At 37.4% G+C, this 19,622-nt stretch overlaps 1 protein-coding gene across 2 annotated transcripts in view; it reads left to right on the top strand.

The window, feature by feature from the left end:
- gabra5 (gamma-aminobutyric acid type A receptor subunit alpha5) overlaps window positions 1–18,239 on the top strand; it is a 30,845-nt gene extending 12,606 nt beyond the window's left edge. For both annotated transcript variants that reach the window (XM_056749833.1, XM_056749832.1), the window contains exons 7-10: window positions 7,685–7,828; window positions 11,989–12,141; window positions 14,494–14,705; window positions 16,261–18,239. In XM_056749833.1, the coding sequence (XP_056605811.1) occupies window positions 7,685–7,828; window positions 11,989–12,141; window positions 14,494–14,705; window positions 16,261–16,569 (818 nt within the window). In that variant the 3' untranslated portion in view covers window positions 16,570–18,239. The remainder of the gene's footprint in view (window positions 1–7,684; window positions 7,829–11,988; window positions 12,142–14,493; window positions 14,706–16,260) is intronic.
- Window positions 18,240–19,622: the final 1,383 nt, after the last annotated feature.

A 19,622-nucleotide genomic window follows, 5' to 3' on the forward strand; every position in this document is an offset into this window, starting at 1 on the left:
TTTTAGAGTGGCCTTTGATTGTGGCCAGCCTAAGGCACACCTGGGCAATAATCATGCTGTCTAAGCATCTTGATATACCACACATGTGAGGTGGATGGATTATCTCAGCAAAGGAGAAGTGCTCACTAACACAGATATGGACAGATTTGTGAACAATATTTGATAGAAATAGGTCTTTTGTGTACATAGAAAAAGTGTTAGATCTTTGAGTTCAGCTCATGAAAAATGTAGGTGAAGACAAAAGTATTGTGTTTATAATTTTGTTCAGTGTAGGAAAGCAACAGTTCTAGGACACTTCTGACTTCCATTGTAATTTTGCCATCTATGGGAGTCAGTGGTGTTCTATACATCCATATATATATATATATAAATATCTGACCTGAATTTACATATATGCCAAGCATTTTTTTAAAAACCTTGTAAGCCGTCATGATATATAAATAATTCATTATTATGCGATTATTGCATCACAGGGCTCTTGCAGTGAATTGTTAACCACCTTTTCTACTTTGCATTCTTTTGGAGTGTTAGCTCAGATTTATAAAGTGGAGAATTAGTGATTGGACTTGTAAATCAGGCAACAAATGTGTTTACTTGAAGTATTGTGCTCTGTTATGTAAAGAGTTATGTAAATTGTGTCAGCACTTAGCAGCTTTTGTTTGGCCGGTTGAATAACAGTGACAGACGGCTGGTTTTCACGTCATCTCGACCAAAACGCTCCATAGAGAAAACAGTGCTCAACTCTTTAGGACAATTGTGAAGCTATAGTAATGCAGAGCCTCTTGTTACAGAATATTCTTCTCTCAAAGAGACGCTCTTATTCACTGCCATAGTGGGTTATCTTGCAGACACAGTGTACATTACTCACAATGACCATTTAATCCTGATTGCATGTCTTTGCTTCTTTGTCATCACTGGTGTTAACACATTCTTGCAAAGCCAAAATACACTAACAATGTCATCTACTGGATTTGATTTGCTTGAAGAGTTAGCAAAGGTTGCTTTAATAAAGGGTCATTGAATTAGAGTCAAACCATTCATGGAAAACTACTAATGCTTTGAAAAACTACCTGCTATATGATCTTATGTGTAGCCATGTGCTAGCCCATAAGTGTGGATGTTGGCAAAGATAAGGCACAGAAAAAATATTATAGTATTATATTATATTTAAAGAGATTACAATATTGTAATCTAGCATCCTCTGCTGATGTTTTGTGCTTTTCTCTTTCACATACTCTTTTTAGAAAGAGAAGTCTTTTTTTTTTTTTATTTCAGGTGTTTTATTTTAGGAGTGCTCATATTTTTTTTTGTCGCAACCATAAATTTCATTAACCATATATCTCTCTTACATTAATACATTTAGGTCATTACATTTTATATGGGCCCTATCAATAGCTAGATTTACTCTTAATCTTATACAGCTAGATTTGCACATTATGTTACAAAACTATGCACATGTAAGAAAATTGAAAGTCAAAACAAATTAATTTCTCTCAATATGTTTCACAGGATAATGCGCTTTCAGTCAACATTTACTCAACATTGTCATCTCAAACCTGTATGACTTTCTTTCTTCTGCAGAACACAAAATAAGATACTTTGAAGAATGTTGGTAACCGAACAACGGTGGTACCCATTCATTTCTTTTGTATGGACACACAAAACCAATGCAAGGCAATGGGTACTACCATTGTTTGGTTTCCAACTTTCTTCAAAATATCATCTTTTGTGATCTTTGGAATAAAGAAAGTCATTCAAATTTAAAATGACAAGAGGGTGAGTAAATGATGACAGTTTTTTTGTCTATCCCTCTTATTTAGTTTTTCAGTTCTGGGTCCTGTTTTAAAACGAAAGCCATAAAATCTGTATTTGTATCCGTATTTTTTCCCAAACACTTTTTGTCTTGTCTTTTTTTTACAAAGTGAAATTGTGTATATCTAACTCCATCCATACAGAATTGCAGCTTCTGCGTTCTCTGTCCCAGATTCACCCCAAAAGATGATAATCACATTTATGTCCAGAATAATGCAATATATATTTTTATATATCTATTAAAAAATTTAAATAAGTTTAGGTTTGGCTTTGGTGCTGAAAGGTTATATCAGCACTGGAATGTGTAATGGCAGGTCTACACAATAACGTGTTACTTATAACACTGCTCCCATTTTTCTCACCCTTGGGACAATCCCTACCTGTACGACTTCTTGGTTCTGTGAAACTAAATAAATTATGAGGAATTATGAATTTTATGCTGCTTTGTTTGCCACACAGTTACCGCACAGTAAATAGTCATTGAGTCATTTCTTGAAATCATTGTTTATCAGTGTTCAGAAAATGTTCTTTCTAAATCTGCGTATAGTGTGATCATGTTTTTTCTTTTTTGCTTGACAATACAAACTTTTAGAACTTTTTGAGTGTCACTGGCCCTGAGTCGTCAAACTTATGTCGTCCCAATTCTTCGCTTTGTAATACACTTTGTCTACACTGAGACAAATTGTATGGTTAACCAGTTTTAACAGAGCTTATTAAGATCAGCTAATGTCCATTAAATTCAATCCAATTAGTTCTGCTTAAAATCGCAGGCCATATTTAGCGGCGCTGTCTTTACTCTCTCAGACTCCATTGGTTGTAGTCTCTCACCTACCAGCTAAAGCTCTTCAGATGCCAGCCTTGGGAGATCTAACATCCTGTGATATGTAACCCAGAAACCCAGAAAAAAGGAATAATGATGTTTAAAGGAGTCATGCCCTTAACTACAAACAATGATTTTAAACAGAAGTGACAGAGATTTCACTCATCATCTCTTCAGGTTTCTTTTATAAAAGGTTTTAAATGTCACACACGGTTTACAGAAGATGATACCATGAATGCATAATAGTGAAGACAGCTGGTCCAACTATGACATTTTTTCACTTCATAGAACACAGCGAATATAGACTTTGTTCTTCAAAAGTTATAGTTTACTATGGGGAAAACAGACAACAGAACAGACAAGCATGATAACAGCTTATATGCTTGATTTGTGTAATGGCTGGAACAGGCTGAAATTTGTAAAGGATTGTTATGCGGTAATTGTGTGCTAAATGAAGATCTCTACCCAGAAACAAGTATATAAATAAGAATGATAAGCTTCCTGTCAAATGATCACTAAAAGCATAGACACACACGAACGCATGCACACACACGCGCACACACACACACATGTTGGGTTTCCATGTCTTATGGGGACATTCCATAGACCCAATTGTTTTTATACTGTACAAACTGTATATCATATTCCTACGGAGCCGTTGAAGGGACATTGGCGAAAAAAAAAAAACAGAAGACTTTCTCGTGCGCACGCGAAAGTTTCTTGTGAGCACTCGAAAGTTTTTGCGTGCTCACGAGTTAGTGTGTGCCTGTTATGCATAAAAAGGCCTTTAGATGGCACCAGTTTAAATGAAATGTAGATTAATTAGAAATTAATAGGTACGTCTATGCAGTTAAGAGGGGATATTTTAAAACGTCTGATGTAAAACATGCACAACGTATATTAATGCATGAAGGCAGTAACTTTCAAAAGGCCAAATTCATTACACAGCTTAGGTGCCAAATACTATTATTGCATAGTCTATTATGTATGGGAAGAATCCCGGTGCCTTTGTTCATGTCTGTATAATATCAATAAGAATGATCGTGGCAGTCGTTGACAAATCATTTATTTCATAAGCTCGTATAGCGTTTGTCCATTGTCCTATCTCTGCCGGTCTGGCAGGCAGCGTTTGAACAACGCGCTGCAGTGTCGATCCACCTGCGCGCATAAAATGACAAGCGTGCATTACGATGTGTTAAATACACGAAGCTTCTTCAATAAGCTTTTTATTGACGATATAGATTATATGTGATGTATCCAGACCATTTCCATGTAGTGCGAATTATACAAAGTTTTGAAGCAAATTAAATAGTTTTCATTGTAAATATTAATTGTTCAATGCAGAGCAAGCAAGGCAAGTTTTCTTTTTCCAGGATTAAACTGGTGCCATCTAAAGGCCTTCTTATGCATAACAGGCACACACTAACTCGTGAGCACGCAAAAACTTTCTCGAAGTCTTCTGTTTTTTTTTCCCGCCAATGTCCCTTCAACGGCTCCGTATATTCCCTACCCCTAAACCTAACAATCATACAAAACTTTCTGCTCTTTAAGATTGACAAAAAAATTTAATTCTGTATGATTTAAAAGCTTGTTTCCTCCTGGGGACCAAAAAATGTCCCGACAAGGATTTTGGATGTTGCCATTTACGATGTGACATTTTGTCCCCATACCGTAGGGGTTACCCTACCCACACACACACACACATGATGCTTATAGTACTAAATATGAAAAAAAAAACAATAAAAAACTATGGAAAATGTATTTCTCCATTAAAAACGGTGCTGTAATTTAGACATTGTGATTATTTAACAATTAATAGTACTAGTTTTCATTTATCATTGTAAGCCTTAGCAAACATGAATTTACAAAGAGCATCTTCTTTTTACCACATTTATTAACATTAAGTAGCTTCAAAACAATTATTACTTGTTTGTTTGTTGGTTCTGTGTGCATCAATTAATACAAGCAGATACAAATTTTTAATAAAAAAATAAATTTGTCAATCTTGAAAGTAGCATTAAGATTAATGAATGCTGTAAAATATTGTTAGTTCATGTTAACCATTTTGACCAAAAAATCTCAAAGGGGTCATGTTTTCACTTTTTCAACTTTAGTGTGTATTTTGTGTTGTTTGAGCATAAAAAAACCCCAGCAAAGTAAAGAGACTACAACAAGCTTCATCCCGGGTTAGTGACATCACAAACCTAAATTCACATAAATCCCACCCCCAGGAAGACACAACAAAGGGGCCGCTTTGGGTTGCTTTAGAGACGACGAAGAACCATTCCAAATTTTATAAACACTACAATCCGTAACTCAACTTTTATTAGAGTGTAAGCATTTGGTATGAAGCAAATGGTGAAGACAGATGCAATATCGTAAAATATGTGAAAAATATGACTCTTGTTGAACAGACAAGCAAGAAATCCAACCACAGGACACCCAAAATCAAGGCTTTGTAAATGACCAAAACATGACCCCTTTAACATGTTGACTGATGTTAGCAAATCGAACCTTACTGTAATGTGATGCCCTAAGTTTTAAAGTAACAATACTTACACGTTCTTTTTTATTCCACTTGCATCTGCCAATTAATTATGTTCTCTCTTTTCTGTCTCTATAGATTTATACATTTAAATCTATAGAGATTTAAAATGTAATACCTGGGCTTGTCCTCAAGTGGACGTCCCATTCTGGGAAGTGTCTTCGAGCGGCCTCGAAGGCCCCTATCTCGCACCGGCTTTATGTAACATATTGCGTTGTTTGAGCATGCTAAATGTAATCTTTGTGGCATCTAAGACATTTGGCCTGGCTTGACACATTGTTGTTACAGCTCTCGTGTATGAGTATGCGTTTCTCATGATTTAGTCAGAGTTTGGAGAGAACTGTCCCTGTTGAGTGTATTTGAGTCTCCTACATTGAAAGGCAAAATGAGACTGAGAATTTAAGAAATGTATTGGAATGTGGAGGGGTTATTCTAAGGAGATGTTTGTAGACTGTGGGCAGAATAATCCGACAGTCTAGATGGCCGGATTCAATCTTAAAAGCTTTGTAAACTTCCGGCATGAGTGGCAGGATTAATGTTTTTCTTTAAGATTGGATGTCACCATGGAGGGAGGGAGTTAAAACAAAGAAAAGGAACGAGAAAGGAAATCTCAGCGTTCAGATGCAGGTGTTTATGTAAATGTATGATCAGTTCATAAGATAATTGTACTTTTTTTCAACTTGATTTTAGAGAAAGAACAAAAAAAGCTCTGCTAAACTCTAAAAGTCTCATGACCATTCTGTGAAAGGAAGACAAGTTATGTTATAACAATGTCATTGTAAAGGGTAAACTATGCAAGGTTGCAATTTCTGACATATGTGGGAGCTTGGCACCAGTTCAGAACACGTAACATTTGTTAAAATATCCTATCGTGTTGTCTCCAAGTGAGGTACAGGTGTCTATAGAAAGCTGTTTTTTTCACATGATGTTCTGATCCTATTATGCCACACAGGTGCAGATGATTGAATTTATTATCCTGGCACTAAACCTTGCAGAGTCAGACAAGCATGCCTGCTGTTGATAAAGAAAGCAGATATTTTGCTATGATTGATAGATGTAGACCCACTGCATGTCCTTAATTTGAGAAATGACAGTTTGCTTGTGTTACTCACCATGTGTGGTTAACAAGATCCTACCATTGCTGTAATAAATAAACCTAAGCCTGCTTTTCTATACCTCTGAGTTCTCAATTATGTTTAACTTAAAGGTCCAGTGTATAAAATTTAGCTGTGTCTAGTGGTGAGGTTGGGAACTGCAACTAATGGCTCACTCCTCTCTTTTGAGGACCTGCAGTGTATGTAGATAGAAATAACTCATTCTAAGGTAATAAAAACATAACATTAAAAACATAACATCTTTGAAGAGATAGTTATGTGTATTATAATCCATTTATGTCAATAGATCTTTCCAAGAATTCCACACTGGACCTTTAAGTTGCAACTTTGTTAGAAATAATGTTTCCCTAATATTCTTACACCGTGTCTACACCGGACGCGACAGCTGCATCCAGTGTGTACAAAATGTTAAATTATAGTTGGTTCTAATGCGTTTCTTTTGTCGCGTAGCACAAGTTGCACAGTATTAGGATAAAGGAAAATATAGATAAATGAAACAACTGTTGATATACGATAGCAATAAGTACTTTATTGCTCTTACTAAACAGTTTGGACACAATACAAATTTTAAAGCCAAAAAATATATACTAAAGCAACTTTCATGAAGTTAATCAATAAAAGCCTTTCTTCCGCTGGAAAAAATAGTAACTGATCGAATGTTAACTGCAATGGAATGTTTACATTGCTAAGGGTTGTTGCTAAGGATCCACAGGTAAGAAGCATGCAAAACCCAGAAGCTATTTAGCATTTTAGCACTTTTTTGCACTGGTTCCATTGCCCTAAAGTCATTGGGTTTTTGATTGTGTTTTGATTGTCTGTGGTGGACAAAAGCTCTTATTATTTTTAATTGCTAGTGATTTTTAAAGCGTTTTCATGTCTTAAAAACACTGGTTGCTAACAAGTTGCTAAATGCAATACAGACAATGTCAGGGACGTTAAACATCATCACGCATACAAATCTCCTAAATAATGCAATGTGGGCATAAGTAGATAAGAATTAATTCACAGAGGAATTTCTTATCAGGGAACATGTTTTTAATAAAGTTTGAAAGAGTTTTTGGAGGCTTTGTTGAGCGACCGTGCTGTAGTCTGGTTATATGTTAGTATTTGATTTATGGTAATTGTATTATGGGTTAAAAATAAATGTATTCATTTGCAATTGCGTAAATAGACAAACTGTGTAAGTATCATAAACTTTTGTTTATCACAGAGGTTATTTTTTGCGATCTTTCAAAAGTTTATGTTCAAAAGTTCATTGAATATCAGAATTATACATATGGGGTAGAACAGTTGGGATATTAAAGTGATCTTATTTTTATACAAATCTATCTATTGGTCAATAATCGAACATGCTGGGAGTTATAGGGTGTAAATTTCTGTTTGCTATTCCAGATGCCTACCCTATCTCAGAGGTGGTATATAAGTGGACTGGAGACCCTGCCAAGTCTGTGGTCGTGGCAGAGGAGGGCTCACGACTCAACCAGTACCATCTGATTGGCCAGACAGCTGGCACTGAAGATATTGACACAAGTCGAGGTAAAGCACTTCATCCCACCCAATCCCACCTGCCAGTCATTGCATATAATCATTAGTAAGGTATAGTTTCATTAGTAAGGTAAAGCATTTCTGAAACTCAACTAGATCGTTACATTAGAAGTGGAAAGGTCATTGGTTCAAATCCCAGGGAACACACATTATGATAAAATGTCTACCTTTAATTCAAATCGCTTTGGATACAAACTAACATTATTTACAATTCCTTTCCCATGTGTCTGCCTGGCTTCTAAATGTGTTTCTTATCATAATTTCTCACACCGTACAAGAGATCTTATCATCTCACTTGTTGCGTCTCACGCATTATAACCATGAATGACATTTGTCGCATCTCCTCGGATACACTCTCCTACATATGCTGCGCATTATGACAGAATTTCTCTTAAATAATGTGATAGCTCTTCCATGATTGTGGCTTTTTTAAATCAAGCCTGATGACAAACGTGTGATGAGGATTTAAATACACCTCCCACCAGCTGTTGTTGCCGTACGGCTACGGAGATGAAGATGAAAGAACGAGACCGAGAGAGATATAGGAAAAAAACAACTTATCCTGAGCCATTGGGTCTGGAGGGTTAATCCCCTCCCTATCAGTTGTGCTTTTACCACGTGACGTCAGAGAACAGCCATTGGCCGACGCTGACGGGAGACACATGGGAGCTGGGTGGGGAGGGGTCTGGGCAGACAGGATGGCATCTGCCTAATTCTCTTATGTAAAGAGGACTGGTAATATACACTTATTATTGCTGCCTTTGGCTTTGTAATCATTCCAGGATATGTGTGGTGGGCTTTCCCCTGTTCCGCCTGTAGGGATGTACATATATGGACAGCCGGTCAGGTCATGTTCAATATGACATAGTATTGCGTAGGTCATGATCAGAGCAAAACAATCAACCGTGTCGACCACGTCACCGGTACTGAGCCATTTTTCTTGAAATACTGGGATCGATTTTGAACGCACGCAGCATACGAAGCATATCTTTTAGAATGAATCTCCGAGGCTTTCCTCAGAGACCAGTGTTTCCCTCTCTTACCTTTTTTACACGGCTCGACATGCAGGACAAAGGTCTCCTGGTCATTACCGCTGCTAATCTGAGGTGCAAACCACTTTACAATGACAAAAATAGATCCATCGGGATTCAGTATCATGAGCATAGGGTCATTAGCTGAATTTAGAGAATTCAGCAGGAAGAGAATAAGAGAGAAAGATCACATTCTGCCAAATAGGGGTGAAATTATCTCCAGTGGAAATGTCAACATTCAATCACTGGAGCCGCACTGTAAAGACATCCAGACAACCTGTCACCTTTTATGATTAAGAACGCTCATCCAGAAAATAGCACCTGCCCGTCCCAACACATTCGTATTGATTTGGAGGCTGGCCCCTCGGGTTCTCGCTTGTGCTTTCAACTTTTCATGCCTGTTATTTTATTTTAAGTTTGATTAGAAGAAAATAGAACACTCACCAGTTGACCAGCATGGCAGCATTGTTCTCCGCTATAAACGGTAGCTCACCGTAAACACTCCAAAAGCTCAGCAGTAAAATCCACCAGAGTCGCATGTTTGAAGTTGTCAGTAGAGTCTCACCCCGTAGGCAACATCAAAGCAGAATATCTGAAATGGGGCACTGCCAGTCCTGCTCTCCCGCCGGTCATTGGAATAAAAGGGTGACTGGGAAATGGGGGATGCCACCAGCCCCTCTTGATGAGGACATCGTTGTCCTCCAGGGCCTTCACAAAACACGATGGTCAAAGTTTTCCCCGCTTTCCAATGCTCATCAGCTTTAGGTTCCCTTCATTTGATCCGCCAAAGCCCTCTGCTTTGATCCCGGCTAGATCACGTTTTCACTCTTTTCATTTACCGTATTTTCCTATTTTTGTTCGCTGTCTCTGTGAGTTGAGGGAGTATATCCCGAACAAGGATGTCCCGGGCCGACAGAACGGATGGAACTATTGAAAGAGAGAGAGCAAGAGAGAGAGAAGCCTGCAGGATGCAGATTGTGACAAGGGATTAGTGGGACACAAAAATCCGATTTTGCCAGGAGAAAGCAGCAGTCATCAGTGGATTTTCTATAGTTTATCAGACTGTGTGGCTCGAAAGGATTTTTTTAAAGCTTCAAATTCAATCTTCGCTCTGTTAACAGGATATATTTTTCACTCTGTATTCTATTTTCTATTCTGATTAATGATTTACTTCACCATGTGTGAAATGCGTGTGACATCATAACTATGGTTCCTATTTAGATTGGATCTATACAGATGACCTGCTCTATGGGGTTTTAACATATTAAAACACACAAGACACACAAAATATAATAGATTTCTTTTTGTATAGGTTTGATGGGTAGACATTACAGTAAACGACCACTATTTGGTGCTAACGAGACCACCAGGCAAGACCTCACAAGACTACCCTTTACCGGGTGTCAACTTTTACACGTAATTAACCCCAAATTTAATTACTCACTCTCTAGTTGTTTCAAATCTGTATAAATGTCTCGGTTTGGTTGAACACAGAGAAAGATATTTGGACGAATGCTTGTAACCCAAATTCTTGGACCCCATTGACTACCATTTTTCAAAATATATTATTTTGTGTTCAACAAAACAAAACAAATTATAAAGTAATCTTCCTACTATGGTAGTCAATGGGGTCCAAGAACTGTTTGGTTATAAGCATTCTTCCAAATATCTTTCTCTGTGTTCATCAGAACAAAGAAATTTATACAGATTTGGAACTACTCGAAGGAGAGTAAATAAAGACAGAATTTATATTTTTGGTTGAACATTACAGGTTTTAATTAAAGTTCCAAAGCATGATGGGGAATGGAAATAATCTGCTAGTTTAAAACAACACAAATCATTCATGTAGTCCTAACTTGAATGGATTAAGTTAGATAACTGTCAAAAAATATGTAATTGTTTAAATTTAGTAAACCCAACAAGTAGCAAAATGTCTTTTTTTAAGTGAACGATGTCACAATTTCTGATGTTTTTTAAGAAATAAATGTGAATTTTGTTTTTCATTATTTTGTGTTTTTTTGCTAATTGATTTTAACTCGACAAGTATAAGGAGGTGGATAGAAAGAGTTTGTTATCATTTTGGCTTTTAAAGCAAAACTATAAACCACTGCTGAATCGGGTGCTTTTATTATATTTGTAATTAAAAAAATACCATAGAAAAAAAGCAATACATTTAAAATACATATCTTTCATAAGTTTAAATGAATAAACATGTATTTACTGACATCTCGCTTAAGACTTACTGATATAAAATTATAGGTAAACTTTATTTGGAGTACTACTTGTAGACAATGCATATTTCTTAACATTAAGCCTAAAATATGTTTTAATTTTACTTTTGATAAGGTTTGAATGAGTTTTTTTATAATATCAGTCTTTAAATGCAATATATTTAAAGTGTACCTGAAGTATACTTGCAATAGCTCCTCTTTAGCAATATCCAATTCAGTCAAAATCAGGTATTTATCTTTAGTTGGACCTCAGAACTTCTTCTGTAGTACAAAATTTGTTTTTAAATTTTAGCAGACTTTAAAGTATACCGCTTTAGGATACCAAAAGTGAAATTGCATGAAATTTTTATTTAGCACATGAAGTGTAAATGGATTTTCAGTATACTTAGCATGAAATAATTCTATTTAGAATACATTTAATACAAGTATACACATTTTTTTGTAGGGTATCCATAATTGTTGTTTTTAATTTAAAAAAATTCATCAATGTCCGTATATTCTGACACAGCTTTGCTTTAATCTTAGGAAGCACAGCACCTACAAATGTAAAAAAAACACACCAGTAAACACCAAATTCCAAACAGTTTCCTTCAAAGAGACTTCTAAAAACACTAATCACATAACTTTTCATTTGTTTCGAGTGATATTATTACGTCATTATATTTCCTTCATGGCGTTTCTTTCCATCCCTCTCTATCTTTCTCATTTTCTCTTTAAACCTCTCAGCTGGTTTGCACTTATCCCTCAAGAGCTTAATCACCCTCTATCCCTTTCTTTTCTTAGTTCTTTTGTTTCTTCAGCATCCCCTCTTACTTATCTTTCAATCACTCTTTCAAATCCCTATCCTTTCTCTCATTTTTGTGCTCTCCTGTTTCACTTTTCTTTGCAGGTCAATACACAGTGATGATGGCCCATTTCTACCTGAAGAGGAAGATTGGTTACTTTGTGATTCAGACCTACATGCCCTGCTTCATGACTGTCATTTTGTCCCAAGTCTCTTTTTGGCTGAACCGGGAATCTGTCCCCGCAAGGACCGTGTTCGGTTAGTGCTTCCTTCAACCATAGAAATTCTTTAAAAACTCATTATCGTCTGCTTAATAGTATCAGATGTTTACTCCCTAAGGCTGCCTGTCTGACTGTACGTAGAGCATCGTTTAGAAATAGCCTATGTTACTTTTTCACTTGCTTTACCCAACGTTTCTTTTGCCTATTAATGAACGTTTTGCTTAATACGTCGATATCTCTCATCAAAATGGAAATCAGAATTGACTGATGCAATCAGAGGGAATGAAAAGCTAATCCACTCAAACGACTGTTTTAAAACCGCACATCATCCCATTCAGCTCCAAAGGCCTTGCAATGTGTCTTGGCAATATTCAGCAAATTAAACAGACAGTCCGCAAGGAATACGCACCCACGCAAACAAGTAGATCTCTATGACTGAGCTACAAAGGACACATCAAAACAAACAGATTTGGGATAAATAGGAACACATAGTATATACATGAACAGAGAGAGATGCACTTGCTGATGTTGCACATGCGAAGATGTTTTATTTGCATAGCCTGAGGCTCAGAGATCCCTGAGCCCTATGCCTGAGGGACTGTACTATCATTCCTATTTATGTTGAAAAGCACCGCTGTCCTTCTCTGCCTGGGGCTATCTGCAGATCTCAGTATCTGACAGGGACAGCACACCTCCGCTCTTTCAGACAATTCCCAAGTACTGTTCTCTGATGCTTTGCACCAAGAATTATTAATGATACTGTTAGTCCAATTCCATTTTAAATATTAGACAGTTCACCAAGACGTGAAAATTCTGTCGGGCCGTACTAAACTCACATGGTTTTCTTTAGGTGCATCCCAAACCGTGTACTTATGCACTACCCCATTTTGTAGTATAAATCGTAGTGCGTTGAAAATCCTCTAAAAAGAAGCCTACTTTGAGTACCCGGATGATGCCCTTTTTCAATCGAGAATATTAGGTGTGAACTCTGGACACTTCACACACTCAACAGTCGCAGTTTCGCTTACGTAGGGGAAGGGCTACTCGAGCAAAGTTCCCCTGCAGAGTGTCTATGCTTCAATCTGACAAAACAGAGGAAAATTACTGTGAATGTACAATGTACAGTATAAATTATTTTTTAGTGACAAGCATTGTGCTTTGCGATTGACATCATTTGCACTCGCCTGGGAAACCAATAAATGTCAGGATAGTATAAAACCATTTCGTATTTGGGAAGATTCTTCACTTCCTATATTAATACACACGATGGTTGAGTGCATAGTGCATAGAATGTCATTTGGGACACAAATTTTTCCTCGACGGGACACAAAAGCAAAAAGTTGACATAATATGAAAAATGATAGCTAGTGGCAGTCAGGCTAATGACTAAATGACTAAAAGAACACACACGGCGCTTGCTTAAGAGTTGATATACATTATAAAACACTTTTTAAGATGTAAACACTGGTCCAGAAGCACTTCTTTTTATTTTTCAAATCGCTCAAGTTTAGTTACATTTTCTGCTACTCATCTGTTTAACATTTTAAAATCCCTTCTATAACGTTCGTTGTTTTTTGTTCAAACAGAAATGTTAGTGTTAAAAAACTTCTTCCAGCGTTGTTAACGTCATCCAAAGAAGTCATTAGACCATATGAGTGATTTCAAATATCGCATGTGAGATTTGAAAGCTACAGTACAAAGGAATATATCGCCAATATCTCCATATTTGGTGATTTTTATTTTATGCCATAATCAATATTATTTGTCACCCTTTATGTCTGTCACTGGGTTTTGCAAACATCTGACCAATTAGAAGTATTAAGAGCTTGTCGTCGATGATAACACTTTGTTTAATCATTTTAAAAGTTTTTCCATCCATGATTTCTTTAAGGGACTGTAATATACAGTATTTTACCTTGTAATGGTATCCTATTTGGCCATTTGTACTTTTTGTATGATTGTTCTTTGAAATAATTGGAAACAACAAGCTGTGTTCCTAGCTGGTTTGCTTTGTTTTGCTGTTAAGATTAGTTTATGATTTATTAACCAATATTTTATTCATGCACACTGTTTTTAGTATTAAAATATTGTGTCATTATATTTGATGAAAGAGAAAAATTTCCCTCTCACTGCACATTCACAAAATTTGCTCCTACTTAAAATGTTTGGATTAATTGCTGTGATCATTATCTGCAGGCAAACAACGTTATTAGCATTGCTTAAAAGCATTTTGAATCGCATTGTGTGCCTGCTTATTTTGCTGCTCTAATATCGCTCACCAGCAGCTCAATTAAAAATGTGATAAGTGTTGTGCGAATGAGATGGATAAATATGTGACAACGCTGTATATTTTAATAATCAATATGTTTAATCCTTTCTCTCCTGTAAGGTGTGACCACCGTGTTAACCATGACCACCCTGAGCATCAGTGCCCGTAACTCTCTCCCCAAAGTGGCATATGCCACTGCCATGGATTGGTTTATTGCTGTTTGCTATGCCTTTGTGTTCTCGGCACTCATTGAGTTTGCTACAGTCAACTACTTTACCAAGCGCAGCTGGGCTTGGGATGGAAAAAAGGCTTTGGAGGCCCAGCAGCCAAAAGTGAGTTTTGAACATAGGGTCCAATAACCATATTGTCAGACTGAGTAAGATGCAAGTAAACAAGTTGCATAAACTGTATACAGATCTTTATATTTAGGTCTATTTATTTCTGTTTCATTGCCAGTAATTTACCTATATTCATTTTTAATTTTAATGTCTTGTTCTGCATTGGTGATGCACATTTCTGAGAAAGACTCAGAGACAAAGCAGTTGCTAAGCAGTGCAGTTGCATAACAGTTCCATGTGATGTGAAGGTTACAATGCATTACTTGCTTCCTAATAGTTATATAATTTGCTTGCTTTTTGTAAGTAAATGTTTTGAGACAGCTTTGTGACTCCTCAGTCACAACATTTTAGATGGTGATACTTACTCAAATGTCAACCGATTATTAGACGTGCCTCAGTTGTATTCAGCTGCTAATGGAAGTCAAATTTTGAAGTTTTACAGGATGAATATTTAGCCTTTACCCCTAATCCCGCTTCCTTTAGATTTCTGAGAGCTGCGCATTTGATGTACACCTAAATGACACATTTTTATTATGCAAGATCCGTTTTCACACTGGTGGTAATTTCTCATTCGTGGTGGACAAACGGAATCCAAAGAGCTGTCATTGCACATGTGACAGTGGTGGGTGGGTTTGTAAAAGCTTTACAGTTGAACCTCTTAAGGTCAGATCTGGACCTCCAGCACAGCCTTCTTAAATGTCAACCTTACTTTTTTTTTATCAAACGCCAACATACACCTCGTCTCCTGCAGAGAAGTCTTTTCACAAGCTTGAACCCCTGCTGAGGAGCCCTTCTGTACGCAAGGGCAGGAAGTGACGGTCAACACAGACCGTTCATTATCTGTGAGGTTTAATTTCTCATGCTTCTGAAAAGTCGAAGCAGTTAAGTCCTTGCAAGGCCTGTTTTTTAAGGTTATTCTGTGCACACGCTTCACACTAAAGAAAAGATGAAGTAGAATGAATAGGCTGGCTCGAAGTGGAGCACGATCAATACGTCTATGCAACTCCAAACCTTTTGTCCCTCACCCCCATGAGCAGGAACTGTGCCAGATTACCTCTGCCCACCTGAAACCGACTCCCCACTGCACTCGCACGTCTACCCAACTATTTTCTTTTCGATCAAACGCACTGATGTTAAGATTGAAGAGAACAAACCATACTAATGTCCTTGAAAGGATGCGCAGAAATGGCTGTGAAAATGTATTGTAAAAAATGTCAGATGCACATACTCTTTGCTTAATTTGAGCACATTAGGTTCGATCAGCTCTGCTGACAAGCCCTTTGAACCATAGTCTCGGCAGCTCAATTATACCGTCTCTTTATTAATTAATCTTTTCTCCAAGCTCTGCAAAGGTCTTCGTTTAACGTTTAGAGCCGAATCCCTGTTAACACTTGACTGTATTTCACCTTTAATTAGAAGGTTATGACCTTCAAACAGGTCCATTATCTGGGCTTTCTCAGAGCAGTTAGTTAGCGGATTCACTCGTACAATGAGTCTCATTTAAAGGCGTCTGACTTTAACGATATCATCTCACCTTTCTCAACCACAGAAAAAAGACCCGTTGACGCTCTCCAAAAAGCCGAACAATGCCTGTTCGACTGGTGTCAACTTCACCCCCAACCTCACGAAGGACGCTGCTATCTCCACCATCTCAAACAGCACCGCTGTTCAGCTGAAGAGTGCCGAGGCCAAGCCAGCAGTGGACCCCAAAAAGACCTACAACAGCGTCAGCAAAATTGACAAGATGTCCCGGATTGTGTTTCCTGTCCTCTTTGGGACTTTCAACCTTGTCTACTGGGCCACGTACCTCAACAGGGAACCGTTAAAGGGAATTAAAGGAACGGTTTCTCCCACATAAAATGGTCTACCCCATCACGGCAGTCCCTTTGCATCTTCTTTTTCTCCTCCACTACAGTATTTAACGATGAAACGATGCCAAGCTCTTATTTACTGCAATTCTCACTTCGCTAATCTAAAAGTGGAGTGCTACTCTTGATTTTCCCTTTCCTGATATCATAAATTGCATGATAGATTTAAAGCTCTATGGGAATATTATTGCCATATCTGCCTTGACTTTCTACTTTATATTCCCCTGTACTAGGATTTCTTTGGTTATTGCATTTGTCTTACAAGGAAATGAGCGCCACACAAGCTACCATTTCATTCATTCGATTATCCAAAGGATGGGAACAAAAATTATGTATTTGGCATAAACATTTATCACATAATCCAAACAGAGTTATGAAAAGTACAGCAAGGCCAAATGCTATGCAAAAAACACCGTTTTCTACTACAGTGTTCTGTAATCTGTAAATGCTTATGAAACCTTTGCTTTGTACGAGTGAATATGTGTTAATTTTAGTAGCTTAAGCATAAGGGTGTAAGGCAGACAGATAGCCATGCTAAATACGTTGCCTTCAGAAGGAATAACTTCTTACAAGTGCTCCAGAATGTCCTGCAACTACTTCTTAAAGACGAGTTTGATTCTACTCTTGTCATTTTTCTAAGCTTTTTCGAACTAGCTAACTAGCATTGTGCACCCTGAAGGCAGCTTTTCACACTTTAGTCTCAGATATTCTGCAAAAGGTTGGTGAGTGTGTGGCAGCCAAGACTTTCAAAGAGTTTGTACATAGCTTATGTATGCTTTGCTTTAACGTTGACGCTGCTTATTCAAATGTGCAGACAATTAACATGAATGCGAGCTAGCTCGCTAGCCGTGAAAATGCCGATTTGTATCGTGAACTATTGTGGGCTTTAACAGAATGTGACATTTCTTTACAGTTGATAGTTTTTAACTCATTGAACGTAGCTTTTTAAACCGTTTATGCGACAGCCATTTTGCTATTTTCTGTGAAGTTAATAAGGGTTTTGATATTCTGGATCAGGTTTGGAAGAGTTGGCCTTAAATGTTGACATCTAGTACAAATAGGGCTCTTTTATGTACTTACTGAATGAAAATCATGAGGTGACAAAGTATGGAAAAGAGATACGCATGCAAATGTCCGAGGTGCATCATTATTCAGAGCAGATTCTAAAAATGGCTGTTTAATGAAAAACAGAATGTGAGAGAAATGATGTTTCAGAGATTGTAGCTGCTGTTGTCAAGCATGTGAAAATGAAGCTTGTTGAATCTGACATGTCACACCAGCACCAGCTCCAGGCTTCCACACAAACGCATGGCAAATTTTCTGGGGACTAAAAATGAGGGAGGAACGACCACCTGGTTAGAGCAAATCAAAAAGACAGCAATTATTCTATTATGAACTTGTTACATGAAAGTGAGATGGCACAAAGAACTAAGTGACCCCGTGGATCCCCGTGTAGGTCATTAAGGGGGCCGACTACGGCAGCCAGTAAGCCCAGTTCATCTGTGAAGCACTCGGGCCAATAGGAGTGAGAAATGAAAAATGAATGAGTTAAAGAGACTGAGTAATGTGCCCTTTTACAACAGTGGATGGTTCCAGAAATGTGACGTGTGTACAGTTCCTCAAAGCATACATGTCTGAAGCAATAAATTCATGCCTGATATATTTCGAGTTTGTTTTGTGATTGCTCTGCTGTGCTCTATGGACATTGTTCTGACTTTATTTTCGAATTATTTGCTTTTCAAATTTTTTATTTTTGTTACAAGGATTCTTTCAGTAGTTACATTGGAAGCATAACTGTAGAATATACCCTAATATGTTGTAAAATAGTATGCACTCCCATTGCATGGCTCAATGCTAGACTGCGCGGCATAGGAATTTATTTTGTTTACCGGGTTCACGGATGCTCTTCACAGACTCATGTCAACAAGATTGTGTGCGTGAAGCTTAGCATGATATTTTCCTAATGGAAGAGTCGCTGAAGCCACTGTAACTGAAGAAGGATTCTACAGATTAGTCCTGGGATTATACAAAACACACATGCATGCGCATGCATCAAGACCGGAGCTCCTGGAGCAGCGAGGACACTGATTCCTTCCTGTGGTCCTCTGCGCTATCAACATCTGGCCCACATCTGTTCCAGTAGGATTTAGCTCCACTTAAGTTGCTTTTTCCAACTGGTGCTCCTGTTTGTGGTACCAATATAAACTCATATATGACTGCATTTCTGCATTGTGTACAATATTGTATACTAGAGGATTATCAGATATTCTGCTGTGATTGGCATGTGATGTCAAATCATGCTATACAATAGGAAGGTACACCTGCAAGCGAACTGGTCGTAAAACATGCAAATAATTTACAAATTAAATACTTGTGCATTCTGTTAATCTTCCATTTTGCTGTTATTGCCACGGTGTGCCACTTGAGCTTCCTAAATATTAAGCTATGCTGCTTCTTTATCTATCTTTAGACGCTCTGACATTTATTTGACTTCTCATGCTTTTGTTGCTGAAAGACTTACTTCATTTTAATACATGTAAGGCGAGTGTAAGCCACTCCAATATACTTAACTCATCTCCCACACGATAATGCACAGCATGCCAATGGACCTTAAACCTTTAATCCCCTGAGTGGCAGAGGCAGAGTTAAGAATCCTATTCCTGGTGCCGGACCGGAATTCCGCTATAGTGTAGAGATGAGAAGTTGTCACTCATGTCATTAAAGTATTATTATAACAATGCGACATACAATAAATTCTGTTTAATGCTTCATATTATTATTAAGAAAATGTCACCCTGCATAAATCTGAATACATTTTATAATAGTAGATTTGATCATTTTTATGTAATTTGTAACAATTATGCTTATGCAGTTGCAAAAATGACCGCTGAAAATCATTCAAAACAGTGGAAAGCCTAACCTGAAAAACATTTAAAATCAAAACATGAATAGCGATGAATCAAAGATTCTTAAGAAGCAAACGATATTCTTATTACGTCATTTACTCCGTAGTTTCCTAGATCGGATGCACATTTAGAAATTC

The sequence above is a fragment of the Triplophysa dalaica genome, chromosome 6 (genome assembly GCF_015846415.1).
Source record: "Triplophysa dalaica isolate WHDGS20190420 chromosome 6, ASM1584641v1, whole genome shotgun sequence".
Taxonomy (NCBI): Eukaryota; Metazoa; Chordata; class Actinopteri; order Cypriniformes; family Nemacheilidae; genus Triplophysa; species Triplophysa dalaica.